The sequence below is a fragment of the Lissotriton vulgaris genome, chromosome 7 (assembly GCF_964263255.1).
Source record: "Lissotriton vulgaris chromosome 7, aLisVul1.2, whole genome shotgun sequence".
NCBI classification, from domain to species: Eukaryota; Metazoa; Chordata; class Amphibia; order Caudata; family Salamandridae; genus Lissotriton; species Lissotriton vulgaris.
In genome coordinates this window covers 1,511,761,222-1,511,786,186 of record NC_141695.1, presented here as the reverse complement: position 1 = coordinate 1,511,786,186, position 24,965 = coordinate 1,511,761,222, and the positions used below count along the sequence as shown (strand labels likewise).

The following is a 24,965-nucleotide window of genomic DNA, read 5'->3' as shown; positions in this document are numbered from 1 at the left end:
AAACTTTTTCTTCTTTAGGGGGATGACATAGGATTCCACCGGCTGCGAAGTGATCTTCCTTTTGTAAAGGGTTAACTTCCCCGTGTCCGCATCTATGAAACACTCCGAATCCTCTTCTTGGTCGAGCACCTGACCTGAAGATGCCCCTGCCGTAGAAGATTCCGACTTCTTTGGCGTCGATTTCGATGAAAAGGCCTTCGGCGCCACTTTTGGCGGTAGAAGGAAGAGGAGTTTACTTGCGGGCTTGACCGGGACGTCTGCCGCCTTTTGCGTCGATGGCGTTGGCGTCGACGAAGAAAAAGCCTTCTCCCTAATTCTTTGTAGTGAAGAAGCAACGAGAGATGCGTCGGTGACCGATGTCTTTGGCACCGACGAGGTGGCCTTGCCTTCGGATGCGACGTTCCGTTGGTCTTTTGGAGGGATGGACGGCGCCGACCCCGAGTCCTTGGAGCGATGCGCAGATGTCCCCGTTGGAGCCGGGGCTGTGTCGCTTGCTTTGGCTGGCTTTGCCGGCGCCGGCGCGCTTGTCTTGTGCGTGCCACCCTTTTTAGAGGATCTCTCCTCCGGCGCCGATTTTGACCCTGTGGAATCGCCGTGTTTCTTCGACTTCTGCGGACCGGAGGTCGACGGAGTCGATGAGGCTGCCGGTTTATTTGTCTTCGCTGTTACGACCGCCATCTTAGGGACGATTGAGTCCTTAACTTTCGGTTTCGGGTCGGCCATTTTAGGTGCAGTCGAGACCGTTGCTTTCAGTTTCGGTTTCGAAACCCTCGGCGCAGCAAGTATGTCCGTGGCCGGGCCAGCAGGCGGGGCCGTGGCTTGCGCTACAGGGTCTTGGGTAAGGCCGACAGGCGATCCCGCGACCCTCTCCTGATGTTCGTCAACTTCGGGGCATAGCTCGTCCCCTGAGCTATCTTCCGCGGCCCCATAAACCATATCGTCGTCCCCTACCTCGTCGACGTATTCAAGGCCTTGACCCACGACCCCGTCGTCGTCATATTCCGGATCAGCCTCGACCTCCGTCTCGGGCGGGGAGATTTGAAGATGATGGCTCTGGTCCTCCTCTTCTTGGTCGTCGAAGATGTTTTCTGGATCCGGGGCCGCCTGTTTGGCCACAAGGCGCACCGCGCGCCGAATCGTGAGAGTCTTCTTCGACCTGAAACTCGCACAGGCCCTGCAACTTCCTTCGTCATGGTCTGGCGAAAGGCATTTATTACAGACCGGGTGCACGTCTATATGTGGGTATTTGGACCCACAGAGCGGACAGAGCTTAAACGGACTCCGCTCCATGTTGGGAACTTGGTGTCGAGTCGCGATGAGAAGGCCTCGATGTCCGAAGAGTGGTAAAAACTCCGCTGATTCCGGCTCCGAGAGACGGAAGAACTCGAGACCGTACGCAAACAATACCGACGTAAAGAACCCAAAGCCTTTTGGCCGTTAAAATTGATGTTTATTCGGTTCCGACGGAGAGACGTCGAGACCGCATCCGAACCCAATGGCGGAAAAAAACAATCTGGGGATGGAGCCGATGCCCATGCGCACTGTAGTCCAGGGGAGGAGCCACCCATCTCAGGATACTTCGAAGACTCTTCCAGGACAACAATGTGCGATCATCCGGACCCAACACTAGGTGGCGATCTAATGCTAAGATATGAATTTAGCAGCCCACATGCCTCGAACTCAGAGGTCGCATCTGGATAATTGAGGGTAAAGAATTCGGCGAAAGCCTCCCTCAACAGTGTCATCGATTCCTTGTCCCTCGTCAGAGCCTCCGGGAAGTACCAACGGGCTGGCTTCGGGGCATTACCCAACCATGAGAGGCACACTGTGTACATACCGTGGTCGGATACCGAGATGGGAAGTATCTTGGCATCCTGAAGGTTACCCCGCAGGGATTGACTCAGAAAAATGTAATCTAGCCGAGAGTACTTCTGGTGTACGTGTGAAAAGAAGGAGTAATCGCGCGTGAGTGGGTATAGGGTTCGCCAAGTGTCCTGGAGGCCCATGTCCCCAATTTGTGTCTGTAATGCCTCGGGGAAGGTACCCGTGTCAGAGCGGCGTGTGTATGTGCTGTCAAGGGCTGGTTGCCACATTAGGTTGAAATCCCCCAAAAGAAATAGGGGTCCTCTGCAAAATCGATCACCTTCCCCAACAATAAGTGCAAAAAGTGCTTTTGCCCCGTATTGGGGGCGTAGAGTGTTACAAATGTGCAGAGCTTACCCTTTAAGTGGCCCTTAACCATTAGCCACCTTCCATCTTTGTCACCTTGGGTGGCCAAGGGTTGGAATTGTACCCCCGGGCTAAAGAGGAGAGCCACACCTTTCTGTTTAGTGGAGGCAGAGGCTTTATAGATGAGGGGATTTCTTTTATGTTTAAGCCAATGATCCTCCTTCAATAGGTGAGTCTCCTGGAGGGCCACTATATCTAAATGATGGTCTAGAATATACTTCCAGATCTTCTGGTGTTTCTGCGGGGAGTTAAGCCCCTTGACGTTCCAGGTTCCTATAGTAAGCAGCATATTAGGGCAGACCCTGGGGTTACTTCAATGAAAGCTGATCTCGGTCCCGTTCCCCCTCGTAGAGAGCCATACCTTACCATTTCCACTTGCAGTTGCCCCCCGGATCCTCAGCGGAGGCAATGAAGCCTCCCACATCCTCCCCCGCAACACCTCCCAGTCTCTGGTGCCCTACATAATCGGTCCACATCGTGTCCCCCAAAAGGCCTACGGTGAAACCCAGTACTGCATCCACCCCACCCTCCCCCCCCCCCTCAAACCCCCCAAGAACAAAATATTTGTGGTCCCAAACAAAGAACAACAACTGTAGTACAATGTTCCAGGCCTAAGGAAAGAGTGTCCGGGCCTGCAGTACATTAGGACAAGAGTGGGTTATGTGGCAGTGGCGGCTCGACGGCTCGAGATCCCCCGCCCGACCCCAAATCGAGTTGCCATACTTAGCTAGTCAGGACCGTCGCTTCAGTTTCTCAAGAGCTGGCGCCAGTGTCTCTGGATACTTCCTGAATTGCCGCTGCCTTTTCTTGCTCCATCGTTTCCAGGTTCGGCTTGAGGTGTTTCCTGGAGGGACATACTCTTCTCACCTTTTGCCAGCCGTCGCCATGTGTCCGGAGGGATCCGGACGGGGCCCCCGATGAATGTCCCCCCTCCTCTTCATCTGTTCCGGTCCTCCTCTTGCGGTATGCCCAGTATGCTACATGTGTCCTTCGGGGATCGCAGTTGATGGAGTACCCCGCTCCATTTAAAGATCAGTCTAAACGGGTGCCCCCATGAGTACGGGACCCCCACTTTGCGGCAGAAGGTGGTGGCCATTTTGAATGATCTCCGCTTTTGCAGGGTGATGGCCCTGGAAGCGAAGAGGTTGTTTAAGCCGCGCTGCTTTTAGAATCCCTTCCTTGAGGGGGTAATCTGGCAGGAAAGCCAGAATGTCCGGTGGGGGACCCTGAGCTCGGCGGACTGGGCCCACCCGGTGGGCTCTATCGATGCGAATTTTGAAGTCCTCGCTCTCATCCAGTACTGATCGGAACAGGGCTTGCAAGTATCCTGCCATATCGTCCCCCTCTGCTTTGGACGGCACATTTCGGACCCGGATATTATTGCACCTCGAGAGGTTTTCAAGTTCCTCCGTGTGTGATTGGAGGTCAGTTTGTTGGTCATTGAGTCTGATAATTTCTTGTCTCAAAATTTCCACTTCATCGCTCCTTGCTTGTCCCGCGAGTTCAGTGGCGGCCACCCTTTCCCCCAAGTCATCAACGTCTCGGCGCAGCTCCTTAAATTCCCCCGCCATTTCTTGTCTTAGGGTTTGGAAGTCCTCTTTGAGAGAGGCGAAGAGGGTCTCCATAAATGCCTTGGTCGCAGGGGCCTCCCCCTCGACGTGATCTTTCCCTTTAGGTGGGGGGGCCTGAGCTGGTTTGTCAGCGCTTTTGTCGGTTTTAGGAGGGCCTTAGCCCAGCAGTTCGGTTATGGTGCGATTCCCTTTGCGATTGGAGGAAGTCATCCTCCCTCCTCAGGGCGATCCTGCCTTCTGTCCTCCTAGATGGAACCCTGACGGGTTGCGGTGGGGGAACCGGGGGGCGCTCCGCAGCGCGGTTCCCGTGAGTCGAGCTCTTTCCGGGACCGGGACCTGGGCCACACTGGGTCGTGGCGCTTCGTGGCAGTCCACTCTCACGCGGCTCTGTGGTCGCGTTCGCTCCTCTCGCCGTTCCCAGCAATTGAGCCCGGTCTTGGTTTGCGCCGCTTCAGGGGATCGGCAGATTCCCCCTAAGTTCACTCCCCAACACGACAGTTCCCCCGTAGGGCCCCCCTCGGGGTCGTCACAATCGCCTTTAGCTATGCGTCCTCCTTGGGGGTCCGATCAGTGCCCCAAGCAGCCACTCTCGGGCAACCGCAGAGGTGGCGCCCTTGCTTCGGCCGGTGGACCGCTGCAGTAGGCCTTATGGCGTTGTCTGATTTGCTTAGACGGGCAGCCCTGGGTCTCCGCCACGCATTACAGGGTCGTCGGGTGCCAGAGGTCTCAGTAGGAGTCCCCGGAGGTGCACTCCCTGGCCGTGCTATGCCGCCTCGCTCACCTTCGGAAGCACCTTTGCTGCCGAGTAGGCCCAAGCCGGGGCCTCGAGTGTCTTCCAGAGCCGGCCCTGTGAGCACCTCCCTCCTCGGGTCGTCCCCGCGAGTTCCACCGATGCGTCCCAGCGAGCGTCTCCTCCGGATCCGCGCACCAGCCGGGGAGGCCCTCAGAGCGGCCACACAGTCCAAGAGCTCGAGGCGGGGGCTCGCTTGCTTCCCTCGCCGAGGCGTTGGATCACAGCTTCCCGCTTCTCCAACGGTCTCCGCCGGCGGCTCCGCCCTGTCGGTCTCTGCTCCGTCCCCAAGGTCCGCCGGAGTTCCCGATCACTGCTGGGGAGTCTCCTGCACCTGCAGTTGTCGGCTCCGGTGCTAAAAGATGAGACGGTCTGCTTTTAGACCCGGTTTGGGGAACGGGGACGGGGAGCCTCCGGAGAACACGTCTTGTTAAGCCGCCATCTTGGCCACGCCCCGATCCCAGAACTTTTAAGAGTATATGCGGCGGCCATTTCTGTCTCTTTCCTCCCGCCTACGTTAAATGAAGCCAATCTAATCTCCCTCCCGAAGCCTGGCAGAGACTGTGCGCAACTAGGCTCTTATCGCCTGTTGGGCCTCCTGAACACTAACTACAAAATTCTAGCTTCCACACTAGCTCAACGGTTGGCCCCCCTGGAGCCTGCCCTTGTACATAGCGACGAAAATGGCTTCGTGCCCACTCGTAGCATTTCACTTAATATCAGACGCTTGTTCAGAGTGCAAAGCTTTGCCACAAAACAGTGGCCCCGATCGGGGTGTTTGGTGCTAGATCTTGAAAAGGCTTTCGACTCTGTGGAGTGGCCCTACCTTGTAGCGGTGTTGAGGAAATATGACCTCTGAGATGACTATATTCAAATGGTGGGCCTGCTGTATCAGAAACCCACGGTACGGGTTTGCATCAGTAAGTTGTCAGATACCATTCGGGTCAGGAGTGGCACCAGACAGGGATGTCCTCTGTCCCCGCTACTCTTTTCATTAATGATGGAGCCCCTGGCGGAACAACTGAGAGTGCATGGTGTGGATTGGGGCATCCCCCTAGCGGATGGCCTTCACATGGTATCTTTATGCGCCGATGACCTCCTTTTATATATCAGAGACTTGACCCGTCTGCCATTGGCCCTATCTGACATCTTCGTACCTTTGAGGCTATGTCGGGGCTTAAAGTTAATTGGACCAAGTCTGGGGTGTATTATAGCGCAGGAATGTGAGATCACTATTAATGATGAGCAACTCACTTGGTACCCTACCAAGTTCCGCTATCTCTGAATATATATTTATAGAACCCTCCCAGATGTGTTGGAAGGCAATTTAGTGCGGGCTATCTCCTCCCTACAAGCGCAGATGAACTTTTAGAAGACCCTCCCCCTAAATGTGCCCAGCCGTGTCACACTGACGAAAATGATAGTTTTGCCCAGGATATTGTACTACTACACCAACCTCCCGGTATATGTCCCAACACGTATATTCCGTGACTTGGAAACCTCAGTTAGGAATCACATACGGGATACAGGGCGCCCCCGCGTAGCGTTGAAAAAACTTTATGCATCCCCAGACACTGGGGGTCTAGCGGTTCCTAACCAGGAACTTCATTATCTAACGGCACAGTTGCAGTGGGTAGCCGGCTGGCTGATTGGGAAGAATTTGGGAGACACAGCTACGGACCCCATGGTCTGGACGCAAAGACAAGTCCACACACTGTTTCATCCATTGACCAAGACTCCCTATCCGTCGCAGTTACATTTAGCAGTTGCACGCAAATGCTATTTGAGAAGCTTGAAACTCACTAGCGCAGTTATAATATATGCCCCAGTACTTCCATTGCTAAGAACACCCACCCAGGGACAGGGATGTAATCACGGATGCGGCGCTGGAGCACTGGGCACAAACTGGGGTAGACACAGTAGGAGACCTATACGTAGAAGGAGCTTTGGTTCCCTTTGAGTCCTTGGTCGCAGATACGGGCCTCCCAGCAGGACAGTTCCTCCTACATGCAACGATGATGCACACGCTAACGCGGGCTTGGGGCAATCTCTCCGGAGAGTTGCCGACGCACTTACTGATGCAATATTTGCACGTAATGGGAAATGGCTCCCATGTGATTCACTAGCTAGCGCAGGCACTCCTTACTCATACGCAGTGTTTTTCTCAGAGCTTACGAGACAAATGGGCATTGGATAGAGGACGGGCATGGACAGATAAGGAGTGGACGGTGGTGTTGGCTGGTGCCACAAATATCCAGCGCAACTCCCGCTTCAAGCTCATACAACTTTATATTATACACCGCGGATATTTGTCGCCTGATTAACTTAATCGGTACTTCAAAGTCACGACATCCGCATGCCCGAGATGTACACTTGTAGGCGCGGATCTCCTACGCATGCTATGGTCATGCCCCACACTACAGACATATTGGAACACAGTGACGACTACCCTGGCGGAGGGTGTTGGCAAGGAAATGCAGCACACATGGGAGACGTGCATATTGGGCCTATACAAGAGGACGAAGCAGACTAAAGTGCCTTCCAGATTCTGGGACCTTGGGCTTATCACAGCGAAGAGGTTAATCACTAAACGTTGGAAATGCAGCGAACCCCCGCACGCGACGCACTGGCGCAGCTCTTTTGATAACTGGGCAAAAGCGGAAAGTGCAAATCTTCATAGGGAGGAAACGGCGGGATTACAAAATACCCCATAGCACAAGCCTGGGATGACACCCTGAAGGCTTTTCAACAAGCACGCCTTCGAAGAGGAGTTGGCTACATATACCCCTCCTGACGCTGCCAGAGGGAGTAGTGATATTGGGGGCTGTGTACTCACACACAGAACACTTTTGTCACACCGCATCGACGCGTTGCTGTCCCAGAATACTAGCAAGGGAGTAGTTTCTGTCATGTAACTCCAGTTCTGTAGTAGGGGTATCTCTGTTATAGTCATAATCTAGTGAATAGTCCCGCTCATGAGCGTGGACCCCGGAGCAATCAAAAATAATCTCTAAAGGTGTCTGGAAAGGCAGTCCTGCACAGACTATATCCACAGGCTACACTGTCCAGTACTCCAACTAGACACTCCACCAAAACCACAAACAGCACCGCCTGCCAAGTTTTCTTCATAGAGAAAAACTTCCCCTTTTACCAACAAAGCCTCTGGAATGAGAGAGAGGAAGGGGAGGACAGACAAGCCCCGTAGGCTGCCATTATGTGGCTCAAAAAGGATACCGTGCCTTTAAGAAAACTTTCTAGAACTTTCTCAGTATCCCAGAATGCCCAGCAGGTCCCATTTACTTTCAGTTCTTTTTGAAGGCGAATAACGCTAGACTTGTAGCATTCCGAACATGTCAATCTTTCTCCACCGGGGAGGAGGGCCGGCCCTTAGGACTATAACAGAGATACCCCTACTACAGAACTGGAGTTACAGGACAGAAACTACTTCTTCTGTAGTAGGGTATCTCCTTGTATAGTCGTAATCTAGTGAATAGAATGGCAAGCCCATCCCCACACCAAAGCGGCGGTGGAGAAAAAGAAGTACAACACCACTACTGTGCGAACAGATTTCGCAGTGAAGCCTGCCCAACCTAAGCATCTGCCCTGGCATCAGAGTCCAGACAGTAATGCTTAGCAAAGGTATGGACCGACTTCCAAGTTACCGACCTGCAGATTTCTACAATGGGAACATTACGTAACAAAGCAGTTGTGGCAGCTTTGCCCCTGGTGGAATGAGCCTTAGGTTTAACCCCTAAGGTCTTATTAGCCTTTTGATAACACAACTGTATACAGAACACGATCCACCTCATAATGGACTGTTTTGAGGTAGCAAGACCTGTCCTGACAGACCCATAATTGATAAACAATTGGTCTGACCTACGAATATCCTTGGTTTTATCCTTGGTTTTATAAACACCCTCCTGACATCCAGGGAATATAGAGACCTTTCCGCTGGAGAGTAAGGATTCTGAAAAAAAGTAGGTAAAGTTATGGTCTGGTTAACATGGAAATCAGAAATAACCTTAGGAAGAAATTTAGGGTGAGTACGCATAACCTTAGCAGCATGAAAAATACAGTATAAGGTTCTTGGCAACACAACGCCTGAATTTCCCTCACCCTGCGGGGCCGAAGTAATGGCCACGAGGAACGCCGCCTTCCAGGACAGGTGCTGCAACGAAGCCTTATGAATAGGTTCAAAAGGTTCCTTCATCAACCTGGACAGCACCACATTCAGTTCCCATGAAGGCGAAGGAAGCCTGACAGGAGGGAATACTTTCTTCAAGCCTTCCAGAAAATCTTTGATCACAGGGATCTGGAAGAAGGAGGTCTGGGAAGGCCATTTCCTGTAGGCAGTCAGCGCAGCAAGATGAACCTTAAGGGAATGAAAATTAAGGCCAGACTGCGCCAAATGCAAAAGGTACGGAAAGATGACATCTTCCTTACATGTCGTTGGATCATAGTTCTTGGACTTGCACCAGATGCAAAATCTCTTCCACTTGTACGCATAAGAAGTCCTAGTGGAAGGTCTCTTGGCTTCCTTCAGTATGTCCGTACAATCTGCAGGGAGATACAAATGGCCTTATTGCACTATCTCAGGAGCCAGGCCGCCAAACTCAAAGACGAGAGATTGGGGTGCACCATCTGCCCCCCGAACTTCGTGAGAAGGTCCTGCCAGCACGGCAGCCGAATGTGAGGAAGGAGAGACCGGTGAAGCAGGTCGTTGAACCACCACTGCCTGGGCCATTTCGGGGCAATCAGTATCATCCGCTCCCTGGACTGTGCCAGCTTCATGAGCACCGCCGGAATCAGGGGAATGGGTGGAAAAGCGTACAGAAAGCTGTTAGACCAGTTGATCCATAACGCATTCTCTGCGTTCCCTGTGGTAGTACCTGGATGCGAAGTCTCGGCATTTGCTGTTTTCGGCGGTGGCGAACAGATCCACGTCTGGAGTGCCCCACCTGGCGAAGACTTCTCCGATCATTTATGACCCATTCGTGGTTTTCCTGGATCAGTCTGCTCAGTGCGTCTGCCTGAACATTCTTCACACCTGGTAGATGAGTAGCCATTATCGTCAGTCCTCAGGCAAGAAGCCAGTGCCAGATCGCCTGCGCCTCCAGCGACAGGGTGCGCGATTTTGAAACCCCCTGCTTGTTGAGGTAATACATTGTGGTTGTATTGTCCGTCTGTACAAGCAGAGAGTTGGTCTGGAAGGACGGATGAAAGGCCTTCAGTGCCAAGTGAACAGCTCTGAGTTCCAGAAAATTGATGCGATACGGGGACTCCGTCTGGGACCACGTTCCCTGGATCTGTAACTCCCCGGAATCCGCTCCCCAGCCGTGGGGAGAAGCACCAGTCACGATAGTCTGAGTGGGAATGTCCATGTGGAAGGGAATCCCCTTGAGTAGATTCTCTGCTGAACACCACCATTTCAGAGACTGTAGAGCATGCAGAGACAGTCGTATCTGGTCTTCCCAGTTTCCTCTCCTCTGGTCCCACTGATCCTCCAGACACTCCTGCAGCGGTATCATGTGTAGCCGTGCGTGTGGCGTGAGGAAGATACAAGAGGCCATCGACCCCAGTAGAGAAGACACCGTCCTCACTGTCGTAGATGGAGCGGTCATAAGAGTCTGAGCCTTCCGAAGGAGTGATAAACGTCTTTCCTCCGAAGGAGACATGCTGGCTGACAGCGTATTGATGGAGGCTACCAAGTACTGTAGGCATTGGACCGGAGTCAGGACAGACTTGGACATGTTGATGTGCAACCCCAGCTTGTTCAAGAGAAAGGACGTCTTCTGGAAGTGCGCTTGAGCTTCCGAGAAGGAGGATGCCTTGATCAACCAATCGTCCAGGTACAGGTAGACAAACACCATGTTCTTTCTCAGGTGTGCCGCTACCACTGCCATACATTTGGAAAAGGTCCTGGGCGCAGACATCAGCCCGAACTGTAACACTGTTTACTGATAGTGATTGGCGCAGACTTGGAATCGCAGGAACTTCCGGTGTTTCTGTGCAATGGGCACATGAAAGTATGCATCCTGTAGGTCTATTGCGCACAGCCAGTCTCCCCATTGCAGTTGAGGGTAAATCTGGTGCAAAGACAGCATGCAAAATATTTCTCTGCGAATCCACTTGTTTGCTTGCCGCAAATCCAGAATAGGCCTGAACTCGTTCTTGTCCTTTTTGCGGACCAGAAAGAACCGCGAGTACAGACCTTTTCCCCTTTGAGACAGAGGGACGTCTTCTATCGTCCTTTTCCTTAACAGGGTATCGGCCTCCGCCTGGAGCTCGCGCATCTGAAACTGCGAGTAAACCGGTGGAATTGCTGGAGGCGGGCTGGTGAAACGAAGACTGTATCCATTGCAAACAATATTCAGCACCCACTTGTCCTGAGTAATTTTTCTCCACTCTGCCTGAAAATATCTAACGCTTCCCCCCACCGGAGTGGGTAACTGATGACTTGGAAGTAATCGCTCAGGGCCTAGACCCGGCCGGGCCTTTGGTCGCGGTGGCAGACTGCTGACCACCCCTGCCCCTCTGACGTTTCTAGAAAGGCTTCCTCTGGAACTGCTACTGCTGCTGTTGCTGTCCAGACTGTTGACCTCGCCCTCTGCCCTGCGCCCCGTACCGTCTCTGGAACGGGCGGTAGTTCTTCTGGTCCTTGGGCTTTTCCAAGCCCACAGCCGTCAGAGTCTCAGCCTCCGCCTTCATGCGGGCCATCTCAGCGTCGGTGTGTTTCCCGAATAGGGTCTCGCCCGAGAAGGGCAGGTTGGCCACCCTCTGCTGGGCTTCAGGCTTCAGTGAACTCAATCTGAGCCAAGCGTGGCGCCTCTGATTAACTCCATGGCAGTACCCGTGGGCTGCTAGGAGCGACGAGTCTGTAGCTGCGCTGATCAGCTGGTTCGACACCAGCAATCCCTCATTCAGGATCTCCATAAAATTCTCCTTTTCCCGTGGGAGGAGGTCGGCGAACTGTTGGAGGGACTCCCACAGCGCCAGATCATAGTGCCCCAACAGCGCAGATGCACTGGCAGCCTTCATGGAGGTAGCGGCCATCCCGCATACCTTTCCGCCCGCTGAGTCCAACCAGCAACTCTCCTTGTCCGGAGGCACATTTGAGGACGGGGTGGTGGCGTGTTGATTCCTCGCCGCCGTCACAATTGCGGAATCCGGAACTGGATCCACTCGGAGGAAAGCCGGGTCCGCATCAGGAGCCTTGTATTTCTTTTGCAGCCTGGAGGGGGCTGCCTTTGCCACCGCCGGAGTGAGGAAGAGCTCCATGGCGGGTTCCACTAATCCAGGCACCAAGGGAAACAGAGGCCCAGATAGGTGCTTCTTGTGGAGAGTCTCAAATATTACAGAGGTCGTAGGCGTGGGCACAGTCACTTGGATGCCCAGCTTGCTCGCACCCCTCAACAAGACTTCCTGAAAGGAGACCACGTCGTCCACAGGGGATACCTCGTCATAGGGGATTCTGATAGTGTTGGCGAATAGTTCCCTGCGCTGGACGAATCAGTGCTGTACCTAGACCAACCCCTCCTGCGGTGTCGTCTGGATCTCGTCAATGAGCGACGGCGACTCCTGGATCTCTCGCTCCGTCCGGAGCGAGATCTAGGTCTTCTAGGCCTTGGGCGTTCTGCGGGTGCTTGCGGCAGAGCCTGCGGTGGTGGCCTGACCGGGGACCCCAGCCAAGGTGCCCCCTTAGGCGGCGTAGGGAGGTGCGTCAGTGAGACCGACCTCGGAGCCCTTGGTGGTCCATGTGGAGGAACAGGAGGAGGAGGTGGCCAAGGAGTGCGCAGCGGCAGCTCCTTAGGCAGTGGAGGAGGAAGAGTAGGTGACTTTGGCTTGGGGGCGAGTACACCACAGAGTACACCGAGCCCGGTGACTCCCTCATCTTCTTCCTTGGTGTAGGCGATCGAGAGGCAGCGCCCCCTGTCGGTGACCGACGTCGCCGTCGTGCCCCGGAGGATCTGGACGGAATCCTGGCTCCAGAACGCCTCCTGGAGGATGATCTCTTCCTCTTAGGCGCCGAGCGCCTCTTCGGCGTCGAAGAACGCCTCCGACGCAGACGAACGTCATCTCGGCGTCGACGACCTATGCCTCAACGACGGGCTTCGCCGCCTCGACGCTGATGATCTGCGCCTTGACGTCGAATGTGATGACCTCCTTCTCGACGCCGATCGTCGAGTCGATGTCGCGGGCGAACGACTGTATCGCCTCGACGGCCAGCGCCGAGGCCGACTGGAATCCTTATGACGTCCAAGTGTCGACGACTACGTTGAAGATGACGATAACGATGATGATGACGTCTTCGGCAGCGACCTCGACGGCGGCCACGTCAGTCCCCTCGACGACGAACGTCGAACGTCACCTCGACCCAGAGCCCTGGGGAGACGGGGAGCAGATCGCAGTCATGCCTCTCGACGTCGTCGTCGATGCCATCGACGTCGACTGAGAACGGCAATGCTTTTTGGCCTTCTTGACGCTGGGGAGCCCCCCAGAGGCCTCAGCATGGGCAGAGGAAGCAGATCCAGCATGCCCAGGCCCTCCTTGACTCTGCAGCCTTCTTTCCTCCAGTCCTTGGAGCCTGATCTTCTTTCTGTCTCTCAGGGTCCTGGAGGAGAAGGTCTGGCAAATCTCACACTTCTCAGGTAGATGAGTAGAAGGGAGGCACAGGATACACACAGGGTGTGGGTCCGACTTGGCCTTCTTCCTGGAGCACTCCGGGCATTCATCAAACAATGCTAGCATTCTTGACAAAAAAGAAGTGCTCAGAATACTAGAAAAGGAAGAGGGCACCAAAACACGTTGAGTGTAAACACTCAAACACTTTAAAAGTGCAAAATTCTTACAATAAACCCAAAAAAGGGAGAGCTCAATGCTCCAGGGTCCTGTAGCATGAGCCGGAAAAAAGAACTGAAAGTAAATGGGACCTGCTGGGCATTCTGGGATACTGAGAAAGTTTTCTTAAAGGCACTGTATCCCTTTTTGAGCCACATAATGGCAGCCTATGGGGCTTGTCTGTCCTCCCCTTCCTCTCTATCATTCCAGAGGCTTTGTTGGTAAAAGGGGAAGTTTTTCTCTATGAAGAAAACTTGGCAGGCTGTGCTGTTTGTTGTTTTCGTGGAATGTCTAGTTGAAGTGCTGGACAGTGTAGCCTGTGGATATAGCTGCATTATCTGTCTTTAAATTCTCTCTTAAGTGTCTGTGTAGGACTGCATTTTTAGATCCCTTAAGAGATTATTTTTGATTGCTCCGGGGTCCACGCTCATGAGCGGGACTATTCACTAGATTAGGACTATACACAGAGATCACCTACTACAGAACCCTACTCCTGCTACGCCACGGGCCAGACACTGGCGTTGCACTGGGCGCTGGCTCTTTCCTCCTCGTAAGATCCTGACCACAGCAGCGGCATGTTTTCTGTCTCCCATACAAGACATACCCCACAACCAATGTCTCGCACTAGTGGTAGAACACCAATGATCTTGCTATCTGCTTACTATTCTTTTCCTTTTCCTTTTCTTTTATTATCTTGAGTCATTATTATTTAGTTTTGTTGACGGTTGTTATATTGTTACGAATATCGAAACGTGCACAAGATGCCCTACACCTATTTACATTTGTCAGTGATAATGTTTCGGACGATCCGTCCTGTGATAGTTTAAAGATGCAGGCCAATGGAGGCGCACGGACAAGATCATACCCTTTGTATAGCATCATCAGACACCATGGCGAATAGATATTATGACAGTGATGCTGTATGCTCTCTGAAAGTTCATCCTGATTCAGGAACCCTTCTGATCATCCTACACTTTGGGCCTTGTAGTGGCTCACTGTTTCCCGATGCACCCTCCTTTCATAGATGGGCCTATCACTAATTTAACATGTAATTCTTCTAACGGCACGCCCTCGTGTGCATATTTGACGTGTATAGGGTGAAATGCATGTAGTATACTGTGGCAAACTGTTGTTTATATTGAATGTTTCTGTATAGCTACGGGATGTTATGTTACGTTTTCCTATCTATTACTCTGGTATTTAATATATGCAAAGAATGAAATGCAATAAATATATTCAAACAAAAATCACATACTGTATTGTAATCAACATGAGGATCAATGTATTGTATATGTTTTTTCTAATAATGTTCTTAGTATTCTTTTGACACTTTGATGATTCAGTGAATCGAATAAAGATGCTTTGCATTGAATTGAATTGAATGGAGCAGGCCCCTCGGAACTTTACATCATCCCTGGCTTGTATGTTCTAAAAGGACTTCAGAGGGGGCAGTCATCTAATAAGGAAATGAAAAGTGTGTTATGACATTCATGCTCTCCATTTCAAAACTATATAATTCTATAGGTAATACCCATTTATACGTAAAGAAAACACAACACAAGTCAAAACAGTAAGATCTGCTTTTAAGCAAAGCAAATAATGAATAATTTGAGACTTGCATAGCTTCAAGCATTTAGTGTAGATTTCCTTTAGGTAGATGAGTGTTGGCACCCACATATACCATTGAAGTAATGGAATAGCCTGATTAAAATATGTGTAAAAAAATAAAGAGTGTAAAATCAAGGGAGAAGAGATGTTTTCCCAGTCCATGATCACTCTGGTTTTGAGATGGAAGCTGTGTTCATTATCCTCCACCTCTGAAGGCATGTCAGTATCTCCTAGTTCACACATGGGATAGGTATGGTAATTGTAGAGGCCTGGTAATGCATACCTATATTCATAAACCCCCATACTGGATCGTGCAGCACCCATTGGCTCATCAGAAGCATTTGTTGATGACGGAACCTCGACTTCCAGAGGCTCATCTGCCAATAAAGTTCATCGAGCTATTGGTTGAGAGAGACACACTGAAGAGTGCCAAGGATGAGCTTGCTCAGTTATACAATACTTCCTGTTGGTGAGAGAGTAGCATTGCTTGGCAAGGTCTTTGGTGTGCACCTAATGGATAAATCATGACCTCTGTAGCAAAACCAGCCACAGGTAGCTCAGGTAGTTGTTCCAGTGATAAATCCAGGATGATCTCAGTCGGACAATGTATTCATCAGAACACAGGTCTCACTCGTAACATGTCCATTTTCCTGAAACTTCATCTCCAGTTCTCATTTAGTTCAGATAGCCAAGCATGTACGATGTAACTAGCAAGAATGTTGCTGCATCTCTGTTCAGCTGGATACATGTGCATCACGAAGTTGGTTAGAATAGTAGAGACTCCTCCAAAAAATACTGGAGAACAGAGAATGAAAAAATGATGAAATCAGTGCCAATACGGCCTTGAACTTCGTCCCCAGTTTAGATCAGATTATTTTTTTAAAGATGCACAGCACCAGAAGTCACAGATTCATTGAAGATCAGTTGTAAGATATAAAGCAAAGTGCATGGGGTGCTGTGTGTACAACAGCCTTTGCATTTCTGAAGCAGTTCTGGATGTCCACCGATTATATACGAAGGAAATCTTTTCTTTTTTCCAGGCTCACTGCCTTCAGAGTGTCAAGTTCCACCTTCATCTAGCCCATTTCGTTCTGTATGAGATACAAAAAGTGAATTACCGGCATAAGATTCTAACTGCTTTGTTGGGCTTCAGCTTGAGGGCAGTTATTCGGAGCCAAGCCGAACGTCTAGCACATATTCCATGTGCGTAAGCATGTCCCGCCAGGGTTTCACCATCTGCTGCCGCACTAATCATCTGGTTCACTCACTAGGCCTCCTTCGTGGAGAACCTCTGCACAATCTTGTCTATCTTCCTTGGATAACTTGTCTTTGAACCTTTCTAAGGAGTGCCATAAGGACCTATTGTAGCTCCCCAAAAGGACCAAGACACTGGACACCTTTAAGAAGTAAGCAGAGATGCCTCACACTTTTCTACACCAAGAATACTGGGCTCTGCTTTCTTTATGTGGTGGCCCAGTAGATTAAGACCCCACTGCAAAGGTCTTTTTTGCACCTGCAATTATCACCGTACCCAGTAGAGGATCAACCCTCAAATAGAGTGGATCTTGCTCTGTTGGTTTGTATTTTTTTTTAAATCCTCACAAGAGCAGACTTGAGGAATGCCAGTGTGAGGAAGGTGTCCATCACCGGCTGAATGAGTCCAGGCACTAAAGGTAGCAATGGTCTTGAAGCTGATCTTTGGTGGTCTCTCAAAAATTACTGAGGAGGTTGCCGGAGCAGTAGGCATATCTATAATCAATTTGTGTGCCCCACTAGCCAGTACCTTGTGGAAGGTGTTGCCGTCATCCACTAGCGATACACTTCAAGGCGGGCTGTCCCTCAGAGGAGAATAGTCTCTCTTTGACGAGTGCATGGACGAGGACCAAACAGAAGATCTATGTCTTGGCAGTGTGCGACGCCTACGGGTCCATGTCCTTGGTCTTCTCGTGGGGGGAGGTGGGGGGACCTGCAGTATAAGCATGCTCACGACTGCTGGGAGTAGTTGTAGAAAAAGGGTCTACAGCCTGTACCAGCCGAGCTAGAGAGGACTAGAGTAGCTCTGGCAGATCTACTGGAGCAGTTGAAGGGTTCTGCTATTGTCGTACTGGTAATAACTACCTGGGGGACAGGTGAACAAAGGCTTCGGGGGCGGGGGGGAGGGGATCTCTGGTCCCTCTGTTATTAATGAGCGCTAGGCGCCATCGCCTGGATGTCCTGTGGCCTCGCTTTTTGTGTCCTCCTGTCAGGAGAAGGAGAAAAATAGCCACTAGACAATGAAAGAGGCTCCTGCGCTGATGATCTTGATATAGATCCTCTCCTCAACAGAGTATGCCGTACTGATGGAGTCAGTGTAGAGTTCCTGGACTGTTCAAGACTCTAAGCATCTTCTTGATGTTGAATTTGAATGTTTGGACATAGAGCACCTTTAAGCTATTGGCACCTGTGGAGAACAGTGCCCCGTCTACTCCGAACTGGGTGTGTGCCTCGCCGTCCAGCGACGTGGAGCCAAAACCTGAGGCACATCCTGTGCAGACACCGAGCGTTGCTAGGAAGAAGTTGATGGGACCTGGTTTCTAGACGTTGGGTGTGGAAGGGATGCTGCCAACTGATAAGGGTGCCTTGACGTCATACGTCGCCCAGACGACATCAACGTAGACCGTCGTCTCTACGTTGATCGTCGAGGTGACGACAACCGGTACTAGTGCCTCGACGTTGAACGCTACCGTATTGACGTCAACGTAGATTGCCGTCTCAATGTTGTTTCGCTGTGTTGACACCAATGGAGAACGACTACTCAACAGTAACCGTCGCCGGGTTGGCGCCAAGAGAGGGTGCTGGTCAGACGTCAATTGTCGTGGTGATGGCTTGTCTTGTGCCACTGGCGAAAGCAGAGGATGGGATCATGATCTTACTGCTGTTCTCGACAATGAGGGCTTCGTTGTGAAGTAGTATTCTGTTGCCGCTTTTGACACAGTCAACAGCAACGTTCGACAGATACCTGTGACGTCTGTCTGCTTTTCTTCGCTGCGGGAGGCATTTTCGACACCAAGCCAACGCGGAACACACAGGGATCTTACTTCTAGAGGTAGATCTGGTTCTCCTTTTCTTATGCCTCGATGGTGATCTTCCTCTGGAACCAGCAGCCGACCTTTGTCTCTCCAAGAGAGCATACAGGCGGATCCTCTCTCTATCCGAGAGTGCGCCTGAATAAGTTCTTACAATGCTGACAGGTCTCAAGGACATGTGTCCCAGGGACACAAAGAATACAGACGGCATAGGTGTCTGTTTTAGCTTTCTTTTTGCCACAAGAAGGGCAAGGTTCAAATATGGATGCCATCTTTTGGCAGAAAAAAAGCTACATCCTGTTAGAAAACGATCGCTCCTTATTCTAACAGGTGTAAGACGTCAAATGTAATAGGAACTATCATGAATCTGAGAAAATATTTTGACAAAAATGCAAGAGCTCAAACTCCAGGATGTTGACTGAAGGAGCAGGAAACAACAACTTCCCTAACTGACACCCTTGAGGCAATGATGAGAGGCAGGGTATCATGGCTGCCTTCAAGGCACGGTACCGGTGCTTTCATTTTCTATTCTGCTATGTGTTTCCAATGCAGCCTGTGGGCTAACAAAGCCTATCCTATTACACTGCAGTTTGTGCAGTTCAATAAAGAGAGTATGAGTGTCCCTTTGCTTTCCTGTTTTTTATCCTATAAGTGGAATTAAGAGAATTATAACCACATATGTTTATTGATACAAATGCAATTTATAACAGCATTGTCTAGCCTTGTTTTGTTTAAGGCTGCATTTCTTAGTTATGGAAAAATTATATATAAATCTTTGAAGTTATATATTGATATATGTATTTTTAATTTGCTCCAGGTCCCCGCACATGGGCGGGAAATACAGTGCTTATGACTATTGATGAGGATCTGCTGGAAGAGAATGAATAGAACTGAACCACAGGAAAAGGGCCAAGGCTCAGCCGACCGGAAGAAGTTGCATGTGAGGACCCTTCCACGAAAAGGACGAGAACGAAGGACGAGAACGAACAGAGTGCCCAGGAGTCCTAAAGTTGCCCTTGCTCAAGTGCTCAGGACAGCCAAGAAAGACAACGGGGGCAAGGAGCTACTACCCTGGAATTACAAGTCAACCACTAATCAACACTAGAGCAAAGAAAATACTAAGGCATCAAGAAAATCCCATGAGGAACAGACACTTGAAACATCTCAGCAAACATGTCAACAATACAAAAAAAAAACAAGGTCATAAAATCGGATCAGTCGATGTGGATGATAAAACTGACAAATTATTCAACCAGCCATATAAAATACCAATGTCTGCTTGCAAGGTAAATGATCCTACAGTACCATTAACAAAATCATACTATTGGTTCATTACAGAGTAAGATGCCATTTATGTCACAATTAGGAGGCCCACAGTAAAAGAAACAAAGGCATCAGCCTACCAGGAAATCTTTGTTAAACCTTCTTGCCCATTTCAGTCAAGAATTTCTTTTAAGTTTTTGTTTAGTATTTATTTAATTGTCACAAAGGAAATGATGTTCAAACACCCCATCAATATTCTTCCATCAAGCAAGGGTTATGTTTACATAACTTCCCAGTTCTCACCGTGAGAAAGGTGTTCACTGCTGCTGGCAGGGATCATTGGCAGGTCTCTGCTGGGCATGCTCTCTGAATGGTTCAAACACTGAATATCTGTAGCTTCTGTGGTCTCTCTAGGTAAAGGGAAATAAAGGATGAAATTAAAAGTATCCTTGATTTGAAAAATAGAAAGTGGATCCAGTTGATGTGGCTCACCTTGGACTCATGCACTCCTGGATATCAGCTAGCCAAGACCGCATCTGCAGAGAATCTACGGTCTCCAGGATGTATTCAAGGGAATTCTCCATCTGTAAGATAAATAAAAAGCATTTAATTCCCTCAAAGAAAGAACATCAAGTCCCAATGACACTCCAAATCTTGCTACTTTCTGCAACTGTATAACAACCAAAGAGTAGACCAAGTCTAGAAGGTGGTGTGTATGACTGAGCAAGTGAACATGCAACCAACGAAAATGCATGCAGGTGGTGCCGAATACTGTTAACTACCCGAGGTTTTGAATAAAACCCATCAGACCGCCCATTTGGCGGAAATTCATAATTTAGGGCTTGGTACATATTCAAACCTCTACCTGGCCATTTTAGTGCCAGGGTAGCATAGAACCTCTGTGTACAATGTTCCTCACTATAATGGTGTTGGTAAAGTGCAGTGCTCAAATAATAATGGTGAGTACAATTGACTACTTAACCTTAAGAAATAACTTTCTGCAACTGCACAGCACTTATAGCATTAGATCCTCTCTAGTAAAGAAAATAATCATAAAACCACCAGAGCACGAGAGCTCTAGCTAAGCAGAAGGTCATAAGACTGCTCACGGCATGAAATGCTCAGTAAGCACACAAAACCAATAAACCACCTACAGTCCAATATCTCCAAAAGTACAAGGTGGACACTGTGAAAATCCAAGCTCTCCAGCAATCCATAAATCCAAAAGCTTAAGTATACAATCTAAAGCAATATATTGTGGAAACTAAGTACGTGGTTTACAGAACTGAGAAACCAGCTAGAGGGTTTGATGGCCAGGATAGCAAGGTGGGCCATCAACATGTAATTTGCAGTCATTTTGAATGGAAACAAAATCTATCCTAATTTCTGGAACCTACTAAGCCATCTATCAACCAGGCCTGCCTGTAAGCACTTAGGACACAATAGATGAATTCCTATGATATAGTTTAGTGCATCTTACCCTTGATTGCGAAGGAGACTGGGTCAATGTGGAGGAGCAAAGCGGTCTCCAAGGGTGCAAAGGACCATGACCGCTTAACCCCGATTTAGCAAAGTCATGCCACGATGGAACAGACCTAAAATTAGAAATGTGACTGCCCGCCGTAGTGCTCTGCCTACAATCATGACTTGTTACTGATAGGGTATAGCATTGACCTAGGCATTGAGAGGGTGCTGCAAAGACTTGCCCCGTAGAGAGACCTGCTGATGGCTGTTATCTGTTAAATGCGTATTGATGAGGATGTAGCCAGACACCCACTCAGCCCCAGAATATAAAATCATCTCAATTTCAGTAATCATGACTTGGATCAAAACCAACCTTAAAAAAAAAATTTGACGACAAGAAAAAAAAGGGGGACATAGTCTGAAGTGGAGTCCGCCACATGTAAAATTAAATATATATATAAACTAGATACTTTCCTTAAACTGCAAGAGATCACACATAGCCTTGAGGCGAGGTTGGAAGATGCCGAAGGACGATCAAGGCATAATAACCTACACTTTCTTTGATTTTTAAAATGACCAGATGGCCCCTTGTGGGTACTATTTCTAGAACAACAGATAGAATAAACTTTGAAAGCGGAAGGCATTTGCCACTGACAGGACAGAGTGCTCAGATGCCATAGCCCAGGTCTGTTACACCACTATAGGCTATCTTAGCAATCTACATAAATGTTTAAGACTGGGATGCAGCTTGTCCAGCACCAACGCTGCTCTTTTGAAGCAGTTAAGAGACCGCTCTGTAAACCGGGGCAGAAAAATATACTGTTTTTCCTGCCAAGCCGAGAGTGCTCAAAAAACAGAGGCCCACATTTCTTCACATCTCTCCAGGTGGACTACATTTAGTATTAGGAAAAGCTCAGTTGCCCTTAAAAACCTAAGTCAAAATTCCTTAGCTCTGCATTCAAATGAGATGAACTCAGTTGTCCACCCATCCAGCAGGGAGGATGGAACTGGAGTCACAAAGGACACTCTTGGCCATGTGGCAGTCCATAATGACTGAACATTGCTTTACGAAGGTCAATACATTGTGTACTACAGGGACTACTATCCCTTGATGAGATGGCTACTAAAGCAACACGCGTAAGCCCTCCTCCACTGTGCTTTTAAATACAAGCTAGACAGAGCAATGGTATAATTGAGTTCCCACATAATGATGGGCGGGGGGGAAACCGTGTGCCAGAAGTGTTTCCTGCATACGCTGTAAATCTTGACTATGTTTTTGTCCAAATGTATTGAAGGAGAGTGAAGTGGTTAGGAAGGGACTGTATGGATTTTAATATACCAATACACAATAGTGGAGTTCTGAGTGTAGGGAATGGTAATTATATCATATATTTACAATTCATTTAAAAAATCATCACTTTGTTGCATCACATAGCCAGGTTTTTAAAAAAGTGCAATATCATCTGCATATATATTTTAATTTTAGACATCCCATTCATTGGTGCTTCTATTGTCTTATCTTTCCGTATAGCAATAACAAGCGGTTCAATAAATAACAAAGATAGAAATAGGCGAAAGTGGACATCCATGCCTTATACCATGCTTAACGGGCAGACTCCAATATCAGTAGAGTTTAGTATTAGACTTGCTTCAACCCCTTTCTACAAATTAGATATTAGCTTAATAAGCGAAGATAGCATGTGAAATTTGTCCAGGATGCAGAAAAGCCTATCCCAATTAAGGTTGAAACCTTCTCTGCACTGAGGAGAAATATCTCCGCTGGGATCTGTTGAACACTAAAATAATCTAAAGTTTGGATTCAAAAATTGGTGTTAGAAGAGAGTTGTTTACCACGTGTAAAACCACTCTGATCCCTATTTATCAGCTGTTCCAGCACTTCATTCAATCTGCTTCCTAATAGCTTAGTGATTGATCTTATAATCCGTATTTAGCAGGCTGATGGGTCTATAAGAGTTAATATTCTTGGGCTTTTTTGAGAAAATGGAGCACAACAGCCATATCGTATAAGGGTGGGATATGCCCTCCTTGTAGTATGTAATTTGCTAATTTAGAATCAATCATTTTTATTGTGTGGGAGAGGATCATTATACACAGCTCAGCTGCCTACATCCAGGTGACGGCAGAGGACGACCCCGCGGAATCAAAAAATTCAGACCACAACGTAAAGGCAAGGCAACTGGCTAAGATACCACTTTTATAAAAGAAAAGGAACATGAAAATAGACCAACACCCAATCCCTCCACCCCCCAATCCACCCCAAACCCCAAACCCCTCTCCGCATCAGTCTCCAACTCTCCCTCATGTCGCCCCCTAACAGCTGGTCACAACTCTGAATTATTCAGGCTACGTTTGTGGCCCCCAACGATTCCAGAGGTATGAGTTGCAGAATTTGTAGGTATTTCGGGCATGTGACTTCCTCAGATCTTTGGAAAGGAGTTGCAGGAATGGACCCCATAGCTTCGCATATTCCGAGCCCTGCCCATCAATGCTAAGTGAAAGGCGCTCCATAGGTGCCAAAGTCTCTGGATCCAGTCTCGATGGTAAGAGTGGCCGAGGAACCCCAGTGCACTAGAAGAACCTGTTGCACCGCCAGCAAGGCTAGGGCTATCTGTTTACCCCTCAGCGAGCGCAAAAGGAAGGATTTCAGATGGGGGAGTCCCAACAGCGTGTGCTCAGGTGCCTGTGGGAATGTAATCTGAAATGCAGCATCAAGGTCATCAAGAACTGCCGTCCAATATCGAACCAATTTCGGGCAGTGCCACAGCAAATGTATCAAGGTGCCAGGGAGGCCAAACCCCCGCCAGCAGAGGCCTGACTTATTTTCATCCCAGGACTTGATGCGCGCTGGGGTGAAATACCAATAAGTGACTACTTTATAGGCAAATTCTGCACCCGCGGTATTGGAGGCAGAGTGGTGCGCCCGGTAAAAGATGTGCTCCCATTCTTTTTGCGTTAGAGGGAGCCCTAATTCGGTCTCCCAACGGACCTGGGCCTTTGTACGCTGCTTCGTGGGGCGCGCCATGATCATTGTGTACAATTCAGAAATGAGTTTATGGTCATCCTTTTTGCAGACCAGCTATTTTTCAAAAGCAGTCAAGGGACGAGACATTAAAGCGAAGTTGGAGGGTTGGGTCACCCAGTATGCAAGCTGCAAGTAATGGAAAGCCTCCGACACTGGCATATCATAGTAATCCTTACAGTCGAGGGAAGGGGATCAAGCCCCCTAGGTCAAATAGGGAGCCCACCCTTTTACAACCCTCTTCCCTCCAACGGTAAAAGACTGGGGACCTGCACCCTGGTGGGAAGTCAGGCTTGTCCACGATAGGAGTCAAAGGGGAGGGAAACATAGTTCAGCCTCTGTGTCGTGCTAATTGATCCCATGCTTTAGGAGTCGGCGAGGTCACTGGAGAGGAGTAAAGGCCCCACGTCCTGTGCTTGCGCGGAAGCCACAGTTTACGCCAGATATTACAGCCAGCTACTGTTTGGTCCGTAAAGTTCCAATGTTTGCTAGACAAGGGCCTGTTCCACTCCGTGATATAGTGGAGACAGGACGCTTGATAATAAGCCCCCACTAGCGGGAACCCCACCCCCCCCCCCCCCAGCTTTCGGCAAAGTGACGAGTGATAGTGCGAGTCGCAGCCTTTTATTGCTCGACAAAAATGTATTAAGGAGCCCCTGTAATTTTTCAGGGTGCCCGGCGGAGGGCTCACTGGGAGCATCTGAAACAGGTACAGGATACACGGAAGCACAGTCATTTTCACAGCCGCTAGCCTCCCATACCATGCCAGTTAGAGGTGGGTCCAATCAGATTTCGCTTTGGCAGTTTGATCCACCAACAATTTATAGTTGAGGGCGATTGTTTTAGCGATAGATGGCGTCAATCTGACGCCCAAATACGTAATGTTGGTGTGCACCCATTGAAAGGCAAAATCCTGCTGTAGATCCTGGACCTCATCGTCAGGGATAGAAATATTGAGAATTTGCGATTTCGAAAAGTTTACTTTAAACCCTGCGACCTTTCCGAACGCGAGAAGTTCCCCTGCAAGGTAACGCAATGTGGAGTGAGGTTGTGTGAGTGATAAAATAACATCCTCCACATACATACTAATTTTGTGT

At 49.4% G+C, this 24,965-nt stretch overlaps 1 protein-coding gene across 5 annotated transcripts in view; it reads right to left on the bottom strand.

Moving 5' to 3' along the window:
- Positions 1 to 24,965, bottom strand: part of SH2B1 (SH2B adaptor protein 1) — a 551,274-nt gene that overhangs the window by 298,813 nt on the left and 227,496 nt on the right. For all 5 annotated transcript variants that reach the window (XM_086932373.1, XM_086932370.1, XM_086932372.1 and 2 more), the window contains 2 exons: positions 19,857 to 19,948; positions 19,668 to 19,774 (listed from right to left, as the gene is read on the bottom strand). In XM_086932373.1, the coding sequence (XP_086788499.1) occupies positions 19,668 to 19,774; positions 19,857 to 19,948 (199 nt within the window). The remainder of the gene's footprint in view (positions 1 to 19,667; positions 19,775 to 19,856; positions 19,949 to 24,965) is intronic.